Raw genomic sequence first — 23727 nt, 5'->3', positions numbered from 1 at the left:
CTCGGATGAGATAATTGGATTATATTATGTGTTACAAGTTCGAGGTTTTGCTAACTACTGACTTGACGACGCGAACAATTCATTTTCCGAGCGAAAAGTTGCGGTTCTAACACGATGATTTTCGTATAGAAACTGTCGGCGTTTCTGTTTTAAGGCGCCTTTCTTTCCGCGTGCTAAACTCCTCGTCTTCTATACGCTCTATTTGTTTACTCGACGAGATTATTCGCGTTTTATCGCGATCTCTACAAATTATGACGTTTTGAAAACGTTTTCATTTATATTTTGACACATAACTTAAAGTGACAGCAACCAACTTCACGTTACGATAATTACAGAAATCTGTAATTTAATTCTTAATTTAAAATTTTAACTTTTTGTTAATTCATTTAGGTTTAATTAAAATTAATTCAGTTTTGTTATGATAACTTAATTTTATAAGGATTAATTAGAAAACTAATTTGTAAGTTTTTTTTTTATATTTAGATGTAGATGTCAGATGAAAACATAACCTCTAAAAAATGAGGTGCTAAAATAACTATTAGGAGGGCGAGAAATGAAACGAGATACTTTATTCTTTGATAATTTCCATATTTAGGAGATGAAAAATGTGATTTAAACTTTATTTGGGTAAGTACTTAACTCAAATAATTAATTAATGCTACAATTGACTTAAAAATTTTTTGAGGTTAGAAATGTTTTTATTTATTTATTTAAACATAGAGGTAGTGATAGGACAAATCCCATTAGGAACTACCTCACAACTACATATGTAAGCAACAATAGAAAGACCACTACAAATTGCAGTAACCGTTGATCAACCTAAACAGGAAGTGAACCTCACTACAACATCTACACTGTTGAAGTGTAAGCATATGATAGATTTGGCAGACAGATAAATAATCTGTATAAGGATGACAGAATCGAAAGGAAAGGTGTTTCAGAAACATAAAATATTTACAAAGGCATTATTTTATTTGACAGATAACTTAAAGTGACAGCAACCACTTCATGTTACGATAATTACAGAAATCTGTAATTTAATTCTTAATTTAAAATTTTAACTTTTTGTTAATTCATTTAGGTTTAATTAAAATTAATTCAGTTTTGTTATGATAACTTAATTTTGTAAGGATTAATTAGAAAACTAATTTGTAAGTTTTTTTTTATATTTAGATGTAGATGTCAGATGAAAACATAACCTCTAAAAAATGAGGTGCTAAAATAACTATTAGAAGGGCGAGAAATGAAACGAGATACTTTATTCTTTGATAATTTCCATATTTAGGAGTATTTAGGAGATGAAAAATGTGATTTAAACGTTATTTGGGTAAGTAGTTAACTCAAATAATTAATTAATGCTACAATTGACTTAAAAATTTTTTGAGGTTAGAAATGTTTCTATTTATTGATTTAAACATAGAGGTGGAGATAGGACAAATCCCATTAGGAACTACCTCACAACTACATATGTAAGCAACAATAGAAAGACCACTACAAGTTGCAGTAACTATTGATCAACCTGAACAGGAAGTGAACAGAATCGATAGGAAAGGTGTTTTAGAAACCTCACCTGAACTCTCTCTATTTTATTAACATAAACATTATAGTGAGGATCCCAAACAGTGTTTCTGAAACAAAATATTGTTTACAAAGGCATTATTTAGGGCCTATATTTCATTTGACAGATAACTTAAAGTGACAGCAACCACTTCACGTTATGATAATTACAGAAATCTGTAATTTAAACATGTTTTATAGGCAATGTGTTAGTAAAAGATTCAAACGAACGCATTACAAATCCCAGGATCCTATTAGCTCATAAACAATCTTAAAAGAGAAGATTATCAGTAAATTCTACTGCATGTTGAAAACGCTTGTCAAATACAAAAGGAAAAGCTGCTCTCCAACTAAGACATTAACAAAGGCATACAAAAGCCTCTGCCTAGACCTCAATACCTATTTTAACACCAAAACCTAAATCTAACATATCCTAAATTCGTTAGAGACAAAATTGTAGAAAAACGGAAAGTAAACAAAATAATATTCAAAATTACTTAAAAGACCTTACTGATGATGCCAATACTGATTATTCTCTGTGGAAACACATTCAAATTGGGCTAAGAGCAATCAAGAAAAAGTTAATTTGTTTGCTGAACGTCTCAAAGAAAGTATTTTATCAGAAGTCCAACAACTATGTGACAACAACATTGTCAAAATTTTCAAAATGGAATATCGAAAGGTTGATATTCATATTTCACAGCCTTATTTCCTATACTCTAAAGGACAGGAATCTGCAAAAACCCCGAGACACTCTTTTCATAGCACAAAGTTCATTGTAAAGATGTGTCCAGAAATTGCGCGGAATTCGAGCCCGGCGTATCGTGTTCTAGCTGTTGCCAACGAACATTTGCAGTAAACATTCGTGGGTATCCACAAAAAGATTGATATCGAAACATCGATTCATTTAATTAAGGTATATGGATCGTTGATGTATGGATAGGTGTATGGATTACTGCAATAAAATTAAACGTGAACACTTATAGGACGAAACAGCCGACAATGTTAATCTTCCCAAGACGGAATTAAAGGCTAAAATGAAAAGTCTTTAAAGTTCGTATAGGCGGGAAAGAAATAGAGAAAAGAATAGCAATGTAACCGGATCGAGTTAGTTTAGGCCCACTTTTACCACGTCTAATTAAAGTGGTTAATATCTTCAGCTAACGAATAGCGCAAAAATCGTGTTTTACCATTATATTTATCTTGTTGGTTTACCAGTTTGAGGTTCGGTATAAAAATTTATCTGTCCAATAGGTTTGACTTGTTTTTTACTAGATGACGTATCATTTATATCTAACCTCTGTTTTGTCATAAACAAAAGTGTGCGGCGTGTCTGGAATATGCCGCGTACACGTTCTTTGATACGTCCAAGCTGGCGCAAATTGTGTCCGACGAACGCCGTGCGTTGCTGCCGCGCAATATCTGGACACACCTTTATAAGAACTAGTTCGAGCATTTGGTGCTTAAAATAAGAAATCATATTTTAACCAATGAGGAGGAATATGCAAGTCAATTCTTGAGAGAAAATATGGGGAGTTGCAGTAACCATTGACCAACCTGAACAGGAACTTCGCTACAACATCTACACTGTTAAAGTGTGAGCATATGATAGATTTGGCAGGCAGATAAATAATCTGTATAAGGATAACAAAATCGATAAGAAAGGTGTTTCAGAAACCTAATCTAAACTCTCTCTATTCTATTAACACAACGATTCCCAAACTTTTATTTATCACGCCTCCCTACTACCTAAAACCAAAATAGCAAAAAATAATAACTACAAAAAACATACATATTTCGAAAAGTTTTTTTACAATTCTATTTTCACACACATGCCTTAAGAAAGAACAAATCAATCAATGAGATGGATGAGCTTGCATACTTTTGACAAGATGTAATTCTAGGTTGAATAGAAGAAAGCACACAACGTAGATAACTAGCAATATCAAGCTTATTTCTATATTTCAGTTCTATTGCTACAACTGCAGAAAACGCACTAATAAGTACTGGAATAGAGTAAATACCCAGCATAGCAGGATAAGCTTTAAAATGATAACTTCATCTTCTCAAAATCATATTTGGCAGCAGAATCACTTTGAATTTCCAAAACTTGCTCTTCTGGTAACTCATCTATTTTAACATAAAAAGGATATGTGGCCAACTTATAAATGTTATTATCAGTGTCTTCAAAAACCTCAAATAATTTAGGAAAGCGGGAATAGAATTGACAACTTTTTTTAAAACATCGTTGAATTCGTTTCAAAGTGTTTTAGCCGTCAAAGTTTGGCGGTGTATAAAACAATGATTAAATTAATTATTAAATTAGGATTTTTTTCTTTGACCAACTCTATGAATCCTGAGCAAGAGTCAAGCATTGTGTGGTGCATGGCACACTACAATACTCCTCCTTCCGTGAAAAAGAAATTAATAAGAAGAGTAAGGTAAAACAATGGTACAACTTAAGAAAGTAATATGTTGTAGTAATAAAAAAATAATGATTATATGTTAAAATGTACTTTCCTATTCGAGGATGACACATGTTTATTTATTTCCGAATTATTAAATTTAATACTTTCATTAAAGACAAACGCGGGCTTAAGGCGATCGATATTAACAATAATTTTGAGTGAAAAGACGTATTCACTGTTTTAATTTTGAAAAAGTGTCTCTTAAACTGGAGAGAAAACGCTCATAGTTAATAGATGGATTAGTAGGTATGAAGAACTCTCCAGGAAGTCTTAGTGGTTGCCCGTAAAGCAGTTCTGCTGAGGAGCAACCGAAATCTTCCTTAAGTGATGTTCTTAACCTAGTTCCATCTAGTAGTGTCTCCTTTAGCGATGATAGCCGTCTTCAATGATCGATGAAATCGTTCTAACATTCCATTTGCTTGAGAATGGAAAGATGATGTGTGTATTTGTCGTGTTCCAAGTAGTGTGTTAAATTGTCCAAATGAACTAAAATAATGCCGGAAGAGTGTGTTCGCTATACTAGAAGATGTGATATCTTTCACCAGAAAAGATTCTGGCTATCGAGTGAAGCGTTCGATAACTGTAAGTACATAAGTACACCATAGGGACGGAGTGAGTCGATATGTATATGATCAAATCTAATTTTAGGAATTTTGATGTTGATGATTGGCGATTTTGTATGTTTTTGGATTTTTGGTCCAAACATGAATTTCCTTGGACATGTGTGGCCAAAAAAATCTTGTTTTGATTGCATAAATGGTGGAAAATTGCTTGTCTGAACTGTTGCGGAATATAAATTCTTGGAGATGATGAAGAGGTTTCACATCACAGTTTGATATCAGATGTGCCAAACGATAAGATTTTGAAGGATTGTAGGAAAATTGCTTATTCAGTAAGTTTGACAATTCTGTGTCAGCAAGTTGAGCGTTACTAAGAGTTAGAAAATCTGGATAAAATGAATTTACAGATCCGATGTTTGTTCTGGATAGAGTATCTGCAATGTACTATACTGTATACTATACAGGGTGTCTCACATAACTGGTTCGTTAGAACTTTTTCAGGTTCCACTATTCGTAGAGATTTGAAATTTTGGTAGCATGGGTTGTTCATTTGGAACTTTTGATCTAAAACATTTTCAAGATGGCCGCCACTTCTGGTCTACCGGAAGTAGACCATAACTTCGTTATTTCAAATGGAATGCTATAGTTTTTATTGCACCTTCTAATTGTATGTAAAAAAATATGTTGACTTTCATAAAAGTTTTTGGTACCTAGCGTTTTTCGTTTACGGGTTATTTTGATTTTAAGGTTTTTTTGGCAAATTTCACCATGCTCTTTAAAACCCTATATCCCAGCCAACGTTCATTCAAAAAAGCTTTAAATTGGCACGATTACTCTTCAGATGCTCTCAAATAGATTGTCATATATTGTGTTAGAGTATCTTATACAGGATGGACAAAAATTGAATTACCGTTTCTCCATATTCAATGGGAAGAAAGTCGAAAATTTTAAATGGAACGCCCCATATTTTATTAGCCTACACGAAAAGGAATTTGATTCTCTACAATTTATCTATAAACATTCCTATATCTATTTATTGTAGTTTCTCTCATATTCATAAATTTATCAAAACATACAAGAAATGCAGGAAACGGTTTGTATTTTTATTAGAAGGCCATGACATTTTGACAGTTTTTTGTTTAATTTATTTCTATTACTATTTGTACTATTAACTACGATTGATAATCTTTTAGTTTACTAGCTTTTACTTACCAAAAATTACAAATAGAAGATCAAATAAATGAAACTATTAAAACAAAAAGTTAATAACAAAAATTAGATTTGAATAAAAATATAACTTTGTTATTAAATTGAATTTGGAAATGCAATAAAATACATACAATAAAATATTTATTTCGTTGTCTTCATCACTAGTGACCGGAAATATGCGATGTTTTTTGGTCTCGATATATCCAGAACTAAGAAATTCTTTATCAATTTTTTGACATTTTTCCTTGTGATGGGCGTTAGGTTCGTTAGGCATCCCTCATTAAGTGTTCGACACGTCCTGTCCAAAAGTTTATTACATTCGCCATCAATACAAAATAAATTTTAAATATCGGCGTTGGAATAATTTACCATGATGTTCAATGACTTACACCCGTCGTCAAATGTAAGTAATGACAACAATAATACAAACATGGACCAAAAACTGTCAAAATTCCATAGCTTTCTAATAAAAAAACCTGCATTTCGTGCATGTTTTAATAAATTTCACAATATGAGGCAAACTACAATAAATAGGTATGGGAATGTTTATAGATAATTTGTAGAGAATTAAATTCTCTTTCTGATAGGCTAAAAATAATAATATTAATGCTAATAAAACTTTTGACTTTCTCACCATTGAATATGGAGAAACAGTAATTCAATTTTTGACCACCCTGTATAAGATACTCCGATACAACAAATGACAATCTATTTGACAATATCTGAAGAGTAATCGTGCCAAAGTAGATCTTTTTTGAATGAACGTTGGCTGAGGTATGGAGTTTTAAAGAGCATGTTGAAATTTCCCAAAAAAACCTTAAAACCAAAATAACTCGAAAACGAAAAACGCTAGGTACTAACAACTTTTATCAAAGTCAACCTATTTTTTTGCATACAATTAAACGGTATAATAAAAAGTATACCATTCCATTTAAAATAGCGAAGTTATGGTCTACTTCCGGTAGACTGAAAGTGGCGGCCATCTTGAAAATATTTTAGATCGAAAGTTCCGAATGAACAACCCATGCTACGAAAATTTCAAATCTCTACGAATAGTGGAACCTGAAAACGTTCTAACGAACCAGTTACGTGGGTCACCTGTATATAGAGGATCTGTATATACCGTAAATTGATTTCCATGTAACGAATGTTTAAAAAATTTGATAGCAGAGTAGATCGCTAATAGTTCTCTATCAAAAGTTGAATATTTGGTTTGGCATGAAGTAATTTTTTGGAAAAGAATGCTAATGATTGAGATTTTCCACTGATGGTTTGGGTTAAAACAGCTCCCATACCTGTGTTAGATGCTTCAGTTGATAATGATAGGGTAGCATGTGAAGAGGGATGTCCTAGAAAGATAGATTTTGAAAGAAGATCTTTGGTTGAAGAAAAAGCGTTGTCGTGTTCTTGATTGGGGTGGTCGAATGCCATCGGCTCAAACATGATGACTAAGAAAATCCAATGATCTTCTGATTATTTCTCCATATACATATGGTTCTTGGATCAGCGCAACATGTATGTTGTAGTTCCTTAATTACAATGCATCCTCGGTGTAGTTCATTTGAGGATTTTCTCCACAATTTAACCGGATTTTCTTTGGCTTTAGTGCATTCGCTGGTCCAGTGAGGCTCCAACCTTGAAACCTTTTGTACTGGGGCATTTGTTTTGGCTTTCTGTACTCTTCGATTTTGACACGCATTCTTTTTACATCTTCTGATGGTGCAAAATCCAAGATCCAAGAACATTTAGGTTACTTTACAAATGCGTTCCAATAATTCATCTGTGATGTCATTAACATCACAGCTTTTTTGCATCTTTTTAGCTATCACTTTCAGATTTCTGGTTTGATGGACAATTTAGATGGCAAGGTTTTACATTCTTTTGTATCTTTTAGCTTCTTTATTATAATTGTTTTATTATTTATTATATTTGTTTCTTTATGTCAAAAATAAAGAAAGACTTAATTTTAGCAAGATAATCTTTATTTTTAAAACAATTAACTTAATTTAATTAGAATTGATTTGCTAATTTCTTCGTTCAAGTTATTTCAAAATTTTTAACCTTATCTTGTCTGTTTATTTACGTTTTAAAGTTAACAAAACGTAATAATCTCAATTAAAAGCGATTTGCAATCATCGCAACGCAATAATATAATAATAAAATCAAATTGTAATTTCGCAAATCTTCTTCGACGCCAAAACCGGAAGCGAAATCGCGCAAAGATTGCGTCAGATATCGAATCGCACTTCTTTCTTCTCTTTATTTTTCGTGTGCGAGTCCGAAGGTTTTGCTTTGCTCCCCATTGAAGCAACAAACGCTCTTCGAGAGCCGATCGAAACGGATCGAAACGAGACGCCAAGGCGAATTAAAATCATTGCTCGAAGTGAAAATCCACTCTCTTTTGAATTTCAACGCAAACGAGAAGATTTCTGTGGAAATAAATGGCTTTTTTAAAAGGAATTTGGAAAGCGAATCCCTCAAAACATCAAAGTGAGTTTACTTTATTAACGATTTTTTTTAAGTTTGTTTTTAAGCTGGTTTTAAGTGGAAATATTTTTTTAACTTTCTAATCTTAACATGCAGTTTTATTGCGTCACGTTTTTTAATTGGTCAATTTTGGATTTTTTGTTGTTGTTGTCTTTTAATGTTGTTCTGATGCAATAAAGACACTTTATTATTAAGAACGACTAAAAACAGATTGTTTATAAAAGCTGTGATTAAACATTATAAAGGTCACGAGAGACAAAACCGATAACAAAATCAAAAATAATAATTATTTATATGTTGGCATTTATGTTAACATTTTTTAATAAAAACGATAATTATCGAGATAATTAATTTTGATAGTATACTATTCAGAGGGAAATTAAAATTTCAAGTTAGCAAAAAATTGTACTAACAAACACTGTTCCTGAAGTAATTCTAAACAAATTTTGTTAACAACATCTTTTCATTAAATCAACAATAAGGATTTAACCTCAAAAATATTAATTTTTGTACCATACTGTTCAGTGGGAAATTAAAATTTCAAGTTAGAAAAAAATTGTGTTAACAAAAATTGTTCCTGAAAGAATTCTAAACAAACTTTATCAACAATTTTTTTTGATTTAATCAATAATTAAGGAGATAACCTCAAAATAATAATTTTTCCGTTTTTATATATAATTATACTTAGATGCTTAATTAATAGAGATGTAAAATTCTTTTATTAAGATAATTGATTCAAAATCGAAATTGAAACAAATTTTGTTTAAAACATTTTTTGATAAAAACAATAATTATCGAGATAATTAATTTTGATAGCATACTATTCAGAGGGAAATTAAAATTTCAAGTTAGCAAAAAATTGTATTAACAAACACTGTTTCTGAAGTAATTCTAAACAAATTTTGTTAACAACATTTTTTGATTAAATCAACAATAAGGATATAACCTCAAAAATATTAATTTTTGTAGCATACTCTTCAGTGGGAAATTAAAATTTCAAGTTAGAAAAACCTTGTGTTAACAAAAATTGTTCCTGAAACAATTCTAAACAAACTTTGTCAAAATTTTTTTTTGATTTAATCAATAATTATGGAGATAACCTCAAAATAATAATTTTTCCGTTTTTATACATACTTGTACTTAGATGTTTAATTAATAGAGATCTAAAAATTTTTTATTAAGATAATTGATTCAAAATCGAAATTGAAACAAATTTTATTTAAAACATTTTTTGATAAAAACAATAATTATCGATATAATTAATTTTGATAGCATACTATTCAGAGGGAAATTAAAATTTCAAGTTAGCAAAAAATTGTATTAACAAACACTGTTCCTGAAGTAATTCTAAACAAATTTTGTTAACAACATTTTTTGATTAAATCAACAATAAGGATATAACCTCAAAAATATTAATTTTTGTACCATACTGTTCAATGGGAAATTAAAATTTCAAGTTAGAAAAAAGTTGTGTTAACAAAAATTGTCCTGATACAATTCTAAACAAACTTTGTCAATAATTTTTTTTGATTTAATCAATAATTAAGAAGATAACCTCAAAATAATAATTTTTCCTTTTTTATACATAATTATACTTAGATGCTTAATCAATGGAGATGTAAATTTTTTTTATTAAGATAATGGATTCAAAATCGAAATTGAAACAAATTTTATTTAAAACATTTTTTAATAAAAACAATAATTGTTGAGATAATTAATTTTAATAGCATACTATTCAGAGGGAAATTAAAATTTCAAGTTAGCAAAAAATTTTATTAACAAACACTGTTCCTGAAGTAATTCTAAACAAATTTTGTTAACAACATTTTTTGATTAAATCAACAATAAGGATATAACCTCAAAAATATTAATTTTTGTAGCATACTGTTCAGTGGGAAATTAAAATTTCAAGTTAGAAAAAAATTGTGTTAACAAAAATTGTTCCTGAAACCATTCTAAGCAAACTTTGTCAAAAATTCTTTTTGATTTAAACAATAATTAAGGAGATAACCTCAAAATAATAATTTTTCCGTTTTTATACATACTTGTACTTAGATGCTTAATTAATAGAGATGTAAAATTGTTTTATTAAGATAATTGATTCAAAATTGAAATTGAAACAAATTTTATTTAAAACATTTTTTAATAAAAACAATAATTGTTGAGATAATTAATTTTGATAGCATACTATTCAGAGCGAAATTAAAATTTCAAGTTAGCAAAAAATTTTATTAACAAATACTATTCCTGAAGTAACTCTAAACAAATTTTGTTAACAACATTTTTTGATTAAATCAACAATAAGGATATAACCTCAAAAATATTAATTTTTGTAGCATACTGTTCAGTGGGAAATTAAAATTTCAAGTTAGAAAAACATTGTTTTAACAAAAATTGTTCCTGAAACAATTCTAAACAAACTTTGTCAACAATTTTTTTTGATTTAATCAATAATTAAGGAGATAACCTCAAAATAATAATTTTTCCGTTTTTACACATAATTACACTTAGATGCCTAATTAATAGAGATGTAAAAATTTTTTATTAAGATAATTGATTTAAAATCGAAATTGAAATAAATTTTATTTAAAACATTTTTTGATAAAAACAATAATTATCGAGATAATTAATTTTGATAGCATACTATTCAGAGGGAAATTAAAATTTCAAGTTAGCAAAAAATTGTATTAACAAACACTGTTTCTGAAGTAATTCTAAACAAATTTTGTTAACAACATTTTTTGATTAAATCAACAATAAGGATATAACCTCAAAAATATTGATTTTTGTACCATACTGTTCAGTGGGAAATTAAAATTTCAAGTTAGAAAAAAATTTTGTTAACAAAAATTGTTCGTGAAACAATTCTAAACAAACTTTGTCAACATTTTTTTTTTGATTTAATCAATAATTAAGGAGATAACCTCAAAATAATAACTTTTCCGTTTTTACACATAATTACACTTAAATGCTTAATTAATAGAGATGTAAAATTTTTTTATTAAGATAATTGATTCAAAATCGAAATTGAAACAAATTTTATTTAAAACATTTTTTGATAAAAGCAATAATTATCGAGATAATTAATTTTGATAGCATACTATTCAGAGGGAAATTAAAATTTCAAGTTAGCAAAAAATTCTATTAAGAAACACTGTTCCTAAAGTAATTCTAAACAAATTTTGTTAACAACATTTTTTGATTAAATCAACAATAAGGATATAACCTCAAAAATATTAATTTTTGTACCATACTGTTCAGTGGGAAATTAAAATTTCAAGTAAAAAAAAAATTGTCTTAACAAAAATTGTTCCTGAAACAATTCTAAACAAACTTTGACAACATTTTTTTTTGATTTAATCAATAATTAAGGAGATAACCTCAAAATAATAATTTTTTAATTTTTATACATAATTATACTTAGATGCTGAATTAATAGAGATGTAAAAATTTTGTATTAAGATAATTGATTCAAAATCGAAATTGAAACAAATTTTATTTAAAACATTTTTTGATAAAAACAATAATTATCGAGATAATTAATTTTGATAGCATACTATTCAGAGGGAAATTAAAATTTCAAGTTAGCAAAAAATTGTATTAACAAACACTGCTCCTGAAGTAATTCTAAACAAGTTTTGTTAACAACATTTTTTGATTAAATCAACAATAAGGATATAACCTCAAAAATATTAATTTTTATAGCATACTGTTCAGTGGGAAATTAAAATTTCAAGTTAGAAAAAAATTGTTTTAACAAACATTGTTCCTGGTGTAATTCTTAAAAAATATTGTTAACAAAATTTTTTAATATAATCAATAATTAAGGAGATAACCTCAAAATAATAATTTTTCCGTTTTTATATATAATCACACTTAGATGCTTAATTAATAGAGATGTAAAATTTTTTTATTAAGATAATTGATTCAAAATCGAAATTGAAACAAATTTTATTTAAAACATTTTTTGATAAAAACAATAATTATCGACATAATTATTTTTGATAGCATACTATTCAGAGGGAAATTAAAATTTCAAGTTAGCAAAAAATTCTATTAACAAACACTATTCCTGAAGTAATTCTAAAGAAATTTTGTTAACAACATTTTTTGATTAAATCAACAATAAGGATATAACCTCAGAAATATTAATTTTTGTAACATACTGTTCAGTGGGAAATTAAAATTTCAAGTTAGAAAAAAGTTGTGTTAACAAAAATTGTTCCTCAAACAATTCTAAACAAACTTTGTCAACATTTTTTTTTGATTTAATCAATAATTAAGGAGATAACCTCAAAATAATAGTTTTTCCTTTTTTATACATACTTGTACTTAGATGCTTAATTAATAGAGATGTAAATTTTTTTTTTTAAGATAATTGATTCAAAATCGAAATTGAAACAAATTTTATTTAAAACATTTTTTGATAAAAACAATAATTATCGAGATAATTAATTTTGATAGCATACTATTCAGAGGGAAATTAAAATTTCAAGTTAGCAAAACATTGTATTAACAAACACTGTTCCTGAAGTAATTCTAAACAAATTTTGTTAACAACATTTTTTGATTAAATCAACAATAAGGATATAACCTCAAAAATATTAATTTTTGTAGCATACTGTTCAGTGGGAAATTAAAATTTCAAGTTAGAAAAAAATTGTGTTAACAAAAATTGTTCCTGAAACAATTCTAAACAAGCTTTGCCAACATTTTTTTTTGATTTAATCAATAATTAAGAAGATAACCTCAAAATAATAATTTTTCGTTTTAATTATTTGACGTTGGCATTCTGAAATCACCATAATCCGTCAAATAAACTGTCAAATTTGACGTTTCAATTAAAAAAAATTCTTTATTTTAGAATTATCAGAAGAATTAGCCCTACAACAAACGAAAGATGAAGATAACCGTTCAGAAACGATCAGCGAAAACGATTTGGTTACTTTCAAACTAAAATATTTAGGATCATACACATTAAACGAATGCTTAAGCGAAAATAAACCCCAAGAAGCAGTCAAAAACGTATTAAAATCGTTAAAATCGCAAAAAAGGAAACCGGAAACGGTCGATCTTACGATATCCCCGAAAGGAATCGTAGTCCACGATTCTAAAGGTGACGAAATTTTAACGATTTCGATTTATAAAATTTCAAATTGTTGTACGGATCGTTTAAATCCGAGGATTTTTTCGTTTTCCGCGACTACGAATTCGAATAAAAACGAATTAAAACACGAGGAAGATCGTGTGGAATGTTACGTGTTTTGTTGCGGAAAAAGAAAATTAACTGAAAATGTTGCTTTATCGATAGCCAAAGCGTTTACGAATGCTTTTGAAGAGTGGAGGATTTTACCCACGACGAAACAATTTCAAAATGCGATGGAAAGTAATTATAAAAATGAAGTTAACGATAAAAATAAAGTTGAACAATTTGAGGAGGAGCAATTAATTCGATTTGAAGATGAAGATTTGTTCTTTGAGGATATAAGATCTGCGAGGAAAGATAAAATTCAACGTGAATGGGTAAATAAATTCATTAATAATTATTAAAGTGTTAATTAGGTTTCTTTTTAGGTTTGTTTTGAAGATGAAAGTGCTTTTAAACGTTATTGATTTTAATTTAATTATTATTTTAAGTTAATTATTTCATCATTTTTTCTTATTAACATCAAAATACCTTAATTTTAATTCCAGGCGAGTTCTAATTCATTTTAGTTTAAATTAAGGTTAATTTAGTTTACTTAAAATGTACAGAATAAATAGGTTATATTATTATAATCTTTTTCCAATTCGAATTTCAACCAGGCTTTAGTTCCCTCTCTTCACTCTTTGTTTAAATTTAAAGGGCAATCAATGAAACCATTATTATCCTCTGGCAACGCTAAGAATTCGTCCGTCATTGTTTTAAGTGCGATAAAATCTCTCCATGGTAGTATTCTTGATGGTGAAATGTTTTTTTATGTCTAGAAGAGGAGTTAGTACCATTTTTTGGTGATGTGTTCTTTACTCCATCTCCTTAAGTCCATCTCCTTCCATCTTATCGATAGGTTTCATGTACCTAAAAAGATAAGCATAAATAAAATAATACTATAAAAAAATATATACAGTATGTCCGTAAAGTAGCGGATATAGGCGATAAAATTATTATAAACTATTTGTAATTTTTAAACACTTGTAACACTTGAGAATCGGAGCTTGTTATAAGAAAACTTTTATAACAAAAATTGTTGCAAATTTTATTGTTAACAATATTGCTCTCTTGCACTTTTGCTCTTAGACACGTCAATATCGAGATAGATACGAAAATATGAAAATTTTATGGATTTGTTGCTCTTTCAAGTTATTAAAGGTAACACTTGAGAATCGAAGCTTGCTATAAGAAAACTTTTATAACAAAAATTGTTGCAAATTTTATTGTTAACAATATTGCTCTCTTGCACTTTTGCTCTTAGATACGTCAATATCGAGATAGATACGAAAAAATGAAAATTTTATGAATTTGTTGCTCTTTCAGGTTATTAAAGGTAACACTTGAGAGTCGAATCTTGCTATAAGAAAAGTTTTACAACAAAAATTGTTGCAAATTTTATTGTTAACAATATTGCTCTCTTGCACTTTTGCTCTTAGATGCGTCAATATCGAGATAGATACGAAAATATGAAAATTTTATGAATTTGTTGCTATTTCAAGTTATTAAAGTTAACACTTGAGAGTCGGATCTTGCTATGAGAAAACTTTTATAACAAAAATTGTTGCAAATTTTATTGTTAACAATATTGCTCTCTTACACTTTTGCTCTTAGATGCGTCAATATCGAGATAGATACGAAAATATGAAAATTTTATGAATTTGTTGCTATTTCAAGTTATTAAAGTTAACACTTGAGAGTCGGATCTTGCTATGAGAAAACTTTTATAACAAAAATTGTTGCAAATTTTATTGTTAACAATATTGCTCTCTTGAACTTTTGCTCTTAGATGCGTCAATATCGAGATAGATACAAAAATATGAAAATTTTATGAATTTGTTGCTCTTTCAAGTTATTAAAGGTAACACTTGAGAATCGAAGCTTGCTATAAGAAAACTTTTATAACAAAAATTGTTGCAAATTTTATTGTTAACAATATTGCTCTCTTGCACTTTTGCTCTTAGACACGTCAATATCGAGATAGATACGAAAATATGAAAATTTTATGAATTTGTTGCTCTTTCAAATTATTAAAGGTAACACTTGAGAATCGGATCTTGCTATAAGAAAACTTTTATAACAAAAATTGTTGCAAATTTTATTGTTAACAATATTGCTCTCTTGCACTTTTGCTCTTAGATGCGTCAATATCGAGATAGATACAAAAATAAGAAAATTTTATGAATTTGTTGCTCTTTCAAGTTATTAAAGGTAACACTTGAGAGTCGGATCTCGCTATAAGAAAACTTTTACAACAAAAATTGTTGCAAATTTTATTGTTAATAATATTGCTCTCTTGCACTTTTGCTCTTAGACGTGTCAATATCGAGATAGATACGAAAATATGAAAATTTTATGAATTTGTTGCTCTTTCAAGTTATTAAAGGTAACACTTGAGAGTCGGAGCTTCTTATAAGAAAACTTTTATTACAAAAATTGTTGCAAATTTTATTGTTAATAATATTGCTCTCTTGCACTTTTGCTCTTAGACGTGTCAATATCGAGATAGATACGAAAATATGAAAATTTTATGAATTTGTTGCTATTTCAAGTTATTAAAGGTAACACTTGAGAGGCGGATCTTGCTATGAGAAAACCTTTATAACAAAAATTGTTGCAAATTTTATTGTTAACAATATTGCTCTCTTGCACTTTTGCTCTTAGATGCGTCAATATCGAGATAGATGCGAAAATATGAAAATTTTATGAATTTGTTGCTATTTCAAGTTATTAAAGGTAACACTTGAGAGTCGGATCTTGCTATGAGAAAACTTTTATAACAAAAATTGTTGCAAATTTTATTGTTAACAATATTGCTCTCTTGCACTTTTGCTCTTAGACACGTCAATATCGAGATAGATGCGAAAATATGAAAATTTTATGAATTTGTTGCTCTTTCAAGTTATTAAACGTAACACTTGAGAATCGAAGCTTGCTATAAGAAAACTTTTATAACAAAAATTGTTGCAAATTTTATTGTTAACACTATTGCTCTCTTGTACTTTTGCTCTTAGATGCGTCAATATCGAGATAGATACGAAAATATGAAAATTTTATGAATTTGTTGCTCTTTCAAATTATTAAAGGTAACACTTGAGAATCGGATCTTGCTATAAGAAAACTTTTATAACAAAAATTGTTGCAAATTTTATTGTTAACAATATTGCACTCTTACACTTTTGCTCTTAGATGCGTCAATATCGAGGTAGATACGAAAATATGAAAATTTTATGAATTTATTGCTATTTCAAGTTATTAAAGGTAACACTTGAGAGTCGGATCTTGCTATGAGAAAACTTTTATAACAAAAATTGTTGCAAATTTTATTGTTAACAATATTGCTCTCTTGCACTTTTGCTCTTAGATGCGTCAATATCGAGATAGATACGAAAATATGAAAATTTTATGAATTTGTTGCTCTTTCAAGTTATTAAAGGTAACACTTGAGAATGGAAGCTTGCTATAAGAAAACTTTTATAACAAAAATTGTTGCAAATTTTATTGTTAACAATATTGCTCTCTTGCACTTTTGCTCTTAGATGCGTCAATATCGGGATAGATACGTTAATATGAAAATTTTATGAATTTGTGGCGCTTTCAAGTTATTAAAGGTAGCACTTGAGAATGGAAACTTTCTATAAGAAAAGTTTTATTACAAAAATGGTTGCAAATTTTATTGTTAACAATATTGCTCTCTTGCACTTTTGCTCTTAGATGCGTCAATATCGGGATAGATACGTTAATATGAAAATTTTATGAATTTGTTGCTCTTTCAAGTTATTAAAGGTAACACTTGAGAGTCGGAGCTTCTTATAAGAAAACTTTTATTACAAAAATTGTTGCAAATTTTATTGTTAACAATATTGCTCTCTTGCACTTTTGCTCTGAGAAGCGTCAATATCGAGATAGATACAAAAATATGAAAATTTTATGAATTTGTGGCTCTTTCAAGTTATTAAAGGTAACACTTGAGAATCGGAGCTTCTTATAAGAAAGCTTTTATTACAAAAATTGTTGCAAATTTTATTGTTAACAATATTGCTCTCTTGCACTTTTGCACTTAGATGCGTCAATATCTAGATAGATACGAATATATGAAAATTTTATAAATTTGTGGCTCTTTCAAGTTATTAAAAGTAACACTTGAGAATGGAAGCTTGCTATAAGAAAAGTTTTATAACAAAAATTGTTGCAAATTTTATTGTTAACAATATTGCTCTCTTGCACTTTTGCTCTTAGATACGTCAATATCGAGATAAATACGAAGATATGAAAATTTTATGAATTTGTTGCTCTTTCAAGTTATTAAAGGTAACACTTGAGAATCGGAGCTTGCTATAAAAAATCTTTTATGACAAAGATTGTTGCAAATTTTATTGTTAACAATATTGCTCTCTTACACTTTTGCTCTTAGATGCGTCAATATCGAGATAGATACAAAAATATGAAAATTTTATGAATTTGTGGCTCTTTCAAGTTATTAAAGGTAGCACTCGAGAATGGAAACTTGCTATAAGAAAAGTTTTATTACAAAAATTGTTGCAAATTTTATTGTTAACAATATTGCTCTCTTGCACTTTTGCTCTTAGATGCGTCAATATCGAGATAGATGCGAAAATATGAAAATTTTATGAATTTGTTGCTATTTCAAGTTATTAAAGGTAACACTTGAGAATCGAAGCTTGCTATAAGCAAACTTTTATAACAAAAATTGTTGCAAATTTTATTGTTAACAATATTGCTCTCTTGCACTTTTGCTCTTAGATGCGTCAATATCGAGATACATACGAAAATATGAAAATTTTATGAATTTGTTGCTCTTTCAAGTTATTAAAGGTAACACTTGAGAATCGGAGCTTGCTATAAAAAATCTTTTATGACAAAGATTGTTGCAAATTTTATTGTTAACAATATTGTTCTCTTACACTTTTGCTCTTAGATGCGTCAATATCGAGATAGATACAAAAATATGAAAATTTTATGAATTTGTGGCTCTTTCAAGTTATTAAAGGTAGCACTCGAGAATGGAAACTTGCTATAAGAAAAGTTTTATTACAAAAATTGTTGCAAATTTTATTGTTAACAATATTGCTCTCTTGCACTTTTGCTCTTAGATGCGTCAATATCGAGATAGATGCGAAAATATGAAAATTTTATGAATTTGTTGCTATTTCAAGTTATTAAAGGTAACACTTGAGAATCGAAGCTTGCTATAAGCAAACTTTTATAACAAAAATTGTTGCAAATTTTATTGTTAACAATATTGCTCTCTTGCACTTTTGCTCTTAGATGCGTCAATATCGAAATAGATACGAAAATATGAAAATTTTATGAATTTGTTGCTCTTTCAAGTTATTAAAGGTAACATTTTAGAAAGGAAGCTTGCTATAAGAAAATTTTTATAAGAGAAATTGTTGCAAATTTTATTGTTAATAATATTGCTCTCTTGCACTTTTGCACTTAGATGCGTCAATATCTAGATAGATACGAATATATGAAAATTTTATAAATTTGTGGCTCTTTCAAGTTATTAAAGGTAACATTTGAGAATCGGATCTTGCTATAAGAAAACTTTTATAACAAAAATTGTTGCAAATTTTATTGTTAACAATATTGCTCTCTTGCACTTTTGCTCTGAGATACGTCAATATCGAGATAGATACGAAAATATGAAAATTTTATGAATTTGTTGCTCTTTCAAATTATTAAAGGTAACACTTGAGAATGGAAGCTTGCTATAAGAAAAGTTTTATAACAAAAATTGTTGCAAATTTTATTGTTAACAATATTGCTCTCTTGCACTTTTGCTCTTAGATACGTCAATATCGAGATAGATACGAAAATATGAAATTCAAATTAGGCAGGGGGTTTACTTATGACGCTTACTGTATATACCAGCGATCTGGCAACGTTGCTCGAGCGTCATTGCTATATCGTTGGTATATACTTTTATGCAATATAAGTAGGGTATTTCCATAAGGTACAATTTTAAAAAAAAATTAGACATAGGAAAAGACGACAAGTTTATTACAGTCTTTGACACCTGCAAGGATTCTTTCAAAAAGAAACTAGTTTTGAACATATTTCAGGTATTCCAGACTTTTTATTCACCTGTATATAAACCTTGATATAGCATAGCTAACCGTATAGGCAGCCCAACCAACTTGAAATGTCATTATGAAAGAGATTTTATAACAAATTAATGAGTATGAATAACGTTAACAATATTAACAACTTACAACAACTAACATTTCGAATCATCACATATTCTTATATTTATTAAATTAAGATATGTGTTATTAATAAAAGAATCGAAATTATTTACTTACCTCTAAAAGCTTAAACAAATCCAAATTTTGAACATTTATATTCCAACTTTAACCCATTTAGTAAATAAGAAACGATTGCCAACACAATTATCACCAGAAAACACAAATTTATTAAAACATCATTTACTAAATCAAAACACTTTATTATAAACACCATGTTCGATGGGTTATTATTTAACGATTTAATTTTAACCAAACTGACTTTAACGTGGAAAATATTTAAATCTATTTTTATAATAATAATTTTAGTCACGTTTTTCTTCTAAATTTAGATTTAAACAATAGTATTGAACCAATGCGTGCTAATTTAAGCAATGTGTAAAGTTTTGAAACGAATTGAAATCAAAAACGTTTAATTAAACGATCTCATATATTTTTTTGATTCAAAAAAAACAATTTAATTAAGGTTAAAATAGGTGTTCGAAGGTCGAAATGATTCCCAAGAGACTTATTTCGCACTTTTTCGCGTATTTATCGCACAATTTGTTTTCTAGTCCGTAAAATTCCGCTTTTTCGTAGTCTGTTAATCCTAATTCTGATTTAGATTTTGATGGTCTATTACAAAATTAGCTTTAAAGTTGTGTTATTAAAAATAAATCGATACTTACGATAATAAAATGTGAAAAACGTCGGCTAAAACACCAGTATGTTCCATTGAATACTCGGAGGCTTCGCAAATCGCTCGTAAGAGACAATTTTTTCCTGGATATCCATGCCTTTTTTAATTAATTAATTAATTAATCAATTTCTTTTTGAATTATGGTTCAACTTACGATTTTAATTTCCTCTCAATCACTCCATAAACGAATTTTCTTGATAAAAAGTTTTCCAAAAAATGATTTGCCCCTTTTCTACTAACATCCGGTGGCCAGGTATAATCAGTTTCGTTTTGTGGCAAGTTGTAATTCCCTTCCATGTTGTAAGAGAAGAAAATTTCGTAATTGGGGAGTTCTAAAGGTATTGCAATTGCTAAAATAATCTTTAAAAAAATGTTTTTGTAAATATATCTTAAATTAGAAAACATTTTCTTACCCCAACGAAAGGACCTCCGTAAGGAAATCGAACCGGATTGATAATATTTACGATGTTTTGCCCCAAATTACTTCTTAATAACAATAAAGAAATCAATAAACTTAAATAAATTCGTTGAAACATTTTTGAAAATTATTCTGCAACGATTTAAAAACGATTTTGTGTATTAACGGTGTTTTTAAGTAACTGTACATTTATTTTTAGTTTATTTAAAGAAATAACAGTTAAAAATTAGCGCCTTTTTATCAAGTTAAACGCTAAGTCGATAGATGGCGCTTCAAATTATAAATAATTTAATATTTTTATATTCTAATTTTTCAATTAATTAAAAGGCTTGATACTATGATATTTAATCGAAATTAATTTCTAAATTCGTTTATAAGTAAATCTTCCTTTATTTGTTTTTATTTTTATTAAAATTAAATTAATTCGTTTAATAAAGTTAGCCTTTACGTCAATAGATGGCGCTTTAAACCATAATAAATTAAAATATTGAGTTTGTTCCAATTTCTTAATAATTTCGTTTCATTCAAGGTATTTAAAACTATTTTCTCATTTAATTTTATTAAATCAACACCATTTACTTTTAATTTATATAAAAATTAGCCCCTTTTCTTCAATTAAACGCTATATCAATAGATGGCGCTTCAAATTATAAATAATTTAATATTTTTATGTTCTAATTTTTCAATTAATTAAATGATTTGAAATAATTAAAACTTTTTATACCTTTAATTTTATGAAAGCAACATTATTTTCCTTTCATTTATTTATTTAAACACAAAATTGTTATATTTTAACTTCTTATTCTTGACACATCAAATTTTATTTTTAATTATTATATTTATTGTTTACAATTTATGATATTTAATCGAAATTAATTTCTATATTCGTTTATAAGTAAATCTTCCTTTATTTGTTTATATTTTTATTAAAATTAAATTAATTCGTTTAATAAAGTTAGCCTTTACGTCAATAGATGGCGCTTTAAACCATATTAAATTAAAATTTTGAGTTTGTTCCAATTTCTTAATAATTTGGTTTCATTCAAAGTATTTAAAACTATTTTTCATTTAATTTGATCAAATCAACACCATTTACTTTTAATTTATATAAAAATTAGCCCCTTTTCTTCAGTTAAACGTCAAATCAATAGATGGCGCTTCAAATTATAAATAATTTAATATTTTTATGTTCTAATTTTTCAATTAATTAAAAAACTTGAAATAATTAAAACTTTATACATTTAATTTTATCAAAACAACATTATTTTCTTTTAATTTATTTATTTAAACATAAAATTGTTATATTTTAACTTCTTATCCTTGACACATCAAATTTTATTTTTAATTATTACATTTACTGTTTACAATTTATGATATTTAATCGAAATTAATTTCTAAATTCGTTTATAAGCAAATCTTCCTTTAATTTTTTTTATTTTTATTAAAATTAAATTAATTCGTTAAATAAAATTAGCTTTTACGTCAATAGATGGCGCTTTAAACCATAATAAATTAAAATTTTGAGTTTGTTCCAATTTCTCAAGAATTTCGTTTCAATCGAGGTATTTAAAACTATTTTCTCATTTAATTTGATCAAATCAACACCATTTACTTTTAATTTATATAAAAATTAGCCCATTTTCTTCAATTAAACGTCAAATCAATAGATGGCGCTTCAAATTATAAATAATTTAATATTTTTGTGTTTTAATTTTTCAATTAATTAAAAGACTTGAAATAATTAAAACTTTTTATACGTTTAATTTTATCAAAGTAAAATTATTTTCTTTTAATTTATTTATTTAAACATAGAATTGTTATATTTTAACTTCTTATTCTTGACACATCAAATTTTATTTTTAATTATTATATTTATTGTTTACAGTTTATCATATTTAATCGAAATTAATTTCTAAATTTGTTTATGAGTAAATCTTCCTTTATTTGTTTATATTTTTATTAAAATTAAATTAATTCGTTTAATAAAGTTAGCCTTTACGTCAATAGATGGCGCTTTAAACCATATTAAATTAAAATTTTGAGTTTGTTCCAATTTCTTAATAATTTGGTTTCATTCAAAGTATTTAAAACTATTTTTCATTTAATTTGATCAAATCAACACCATTTACTTTTAATTTATATAAAAATTAGCCCCTTTTCTTCAGTTAAACGTCAAATCAATAGATGGCGCTTCAAATTATAAATAATTTAATATTTTTATGTTCTAATCTTTCAATTAATTAAAAGACTTGAAATAATTAAAACTTTTTATATCTTTAATTTTATCAAAGCAACATTATTTTCGTTTAATTTATTTATTTAAACATAAAATTGTTATATTTTAACTTCTTATTCTTGACACATCAAATTTTATTTTTAATTATTATATTTATTGTTTACGATTTATGATATTTAATCGAAATTAATTTCTAAATTCGTTTATGAGTAAATCTTCCTTTATTTGCTTTTATTTTTATTAAAATTAAATTAATTCGTTTAATAACGTTAGCCTTTACGTCAATAGATGGCGCTTTAAATCATAATAAATTAAATAAATTGAAATATTTTTAATTTCTTAAGAATCTCTTTTATCTCATTTAATTTTATCAAATCAACACCATTTACTTTTAATTTATTTATTTAAACGTAAAATTCTGACATGATAACTTATTATTTCTGTCAAATCAAATTTCATTTTTATTATTATATTTATTAATTACATTTACAATATTTAACCCAAATTAAGTTTTAAACTCATTTATAAGTAAATTTTCCTTTAATTTGTTTTTATTTCAATTAAAATTAAATTAATTTGTTTAATAAAGTTACGGTTTAAGTCAATAGATGGCGCTTAACACCATGAAAAATTTTTACATTTCATTCTTGTCATTA

General features: G+C 27.2%; 2 protein-coding genes across 2 annotated transcripts; one reads left to right on the top strand and one right to left on the bottom strand.

Annotated features, from left to right (window-relative positions):
- The first annotated feature begins 7842 nt into the window (after positions 1-7842).
- Positions 7843-14059, top strand: LOC111419078 (low density lipoprotein receptor adapter protein 1-A-like). Its single transcript, XM_023051835.2, has 3 exons — positions 7843-8284; positions 13146-13804; positions 13856-14059. The coding sequence occupies exons 1-3, from the start codon at positions 8236-8238 to the stop codon at positions 13892-13894; spliced, it is 747 nt and encodes a 248-aa protein (XP_022907603.2). The 5' UTR covers positions 7843-8235; the 3' UTR covers positions 13895-14059.
- A 35-nt stretch (positions 14060-14094) lies between these two features.
- LOC111419079 (uncharacterized) lies at positions 14095-20993 on the bottom strand. Its single transcript, XM_023051836.2, has 5 exons — positions 20831-20993; positions 20572-20777; positions 20407-20514; positions 19799-20353; positions 14095-14339 (listed from the first exon to the last, which is right to left on the bottom strand). The coding sequence occupies exons 1-4, from the start codon at positions 20951-20953 to the stop codon at positions 20206-20208; spliced, it is 585 nt and encodes a 194-aa protein (XP_022907604.1). The 5' UTR covers positions 20954-20993; the 3' UTR covers positions 14095-14339; positions 19799-20205.
- Between the last annotated feature and the right edge of the window lie 2734 nt (positions 20994-23727).

Source organism: Onthophagus taurus, chromosome 5 (genome assembly GCF_036711975.1).
Source record: "Onthophagus taurus isolate NC chromosome 5, IU_Otau_3.0, whole genome shotgun sequence".
In the NCBI taxonomy this organism is placed as follows: Eukaryota; Metazoa; Arthropoda; class Insecta; order Coleoptera; family Scarabaeidae; genus Onthophagus; species Onthophagus taurus.
This window is presented reverse-complemented; position numbering and strand designations above follow the sequence as displayed.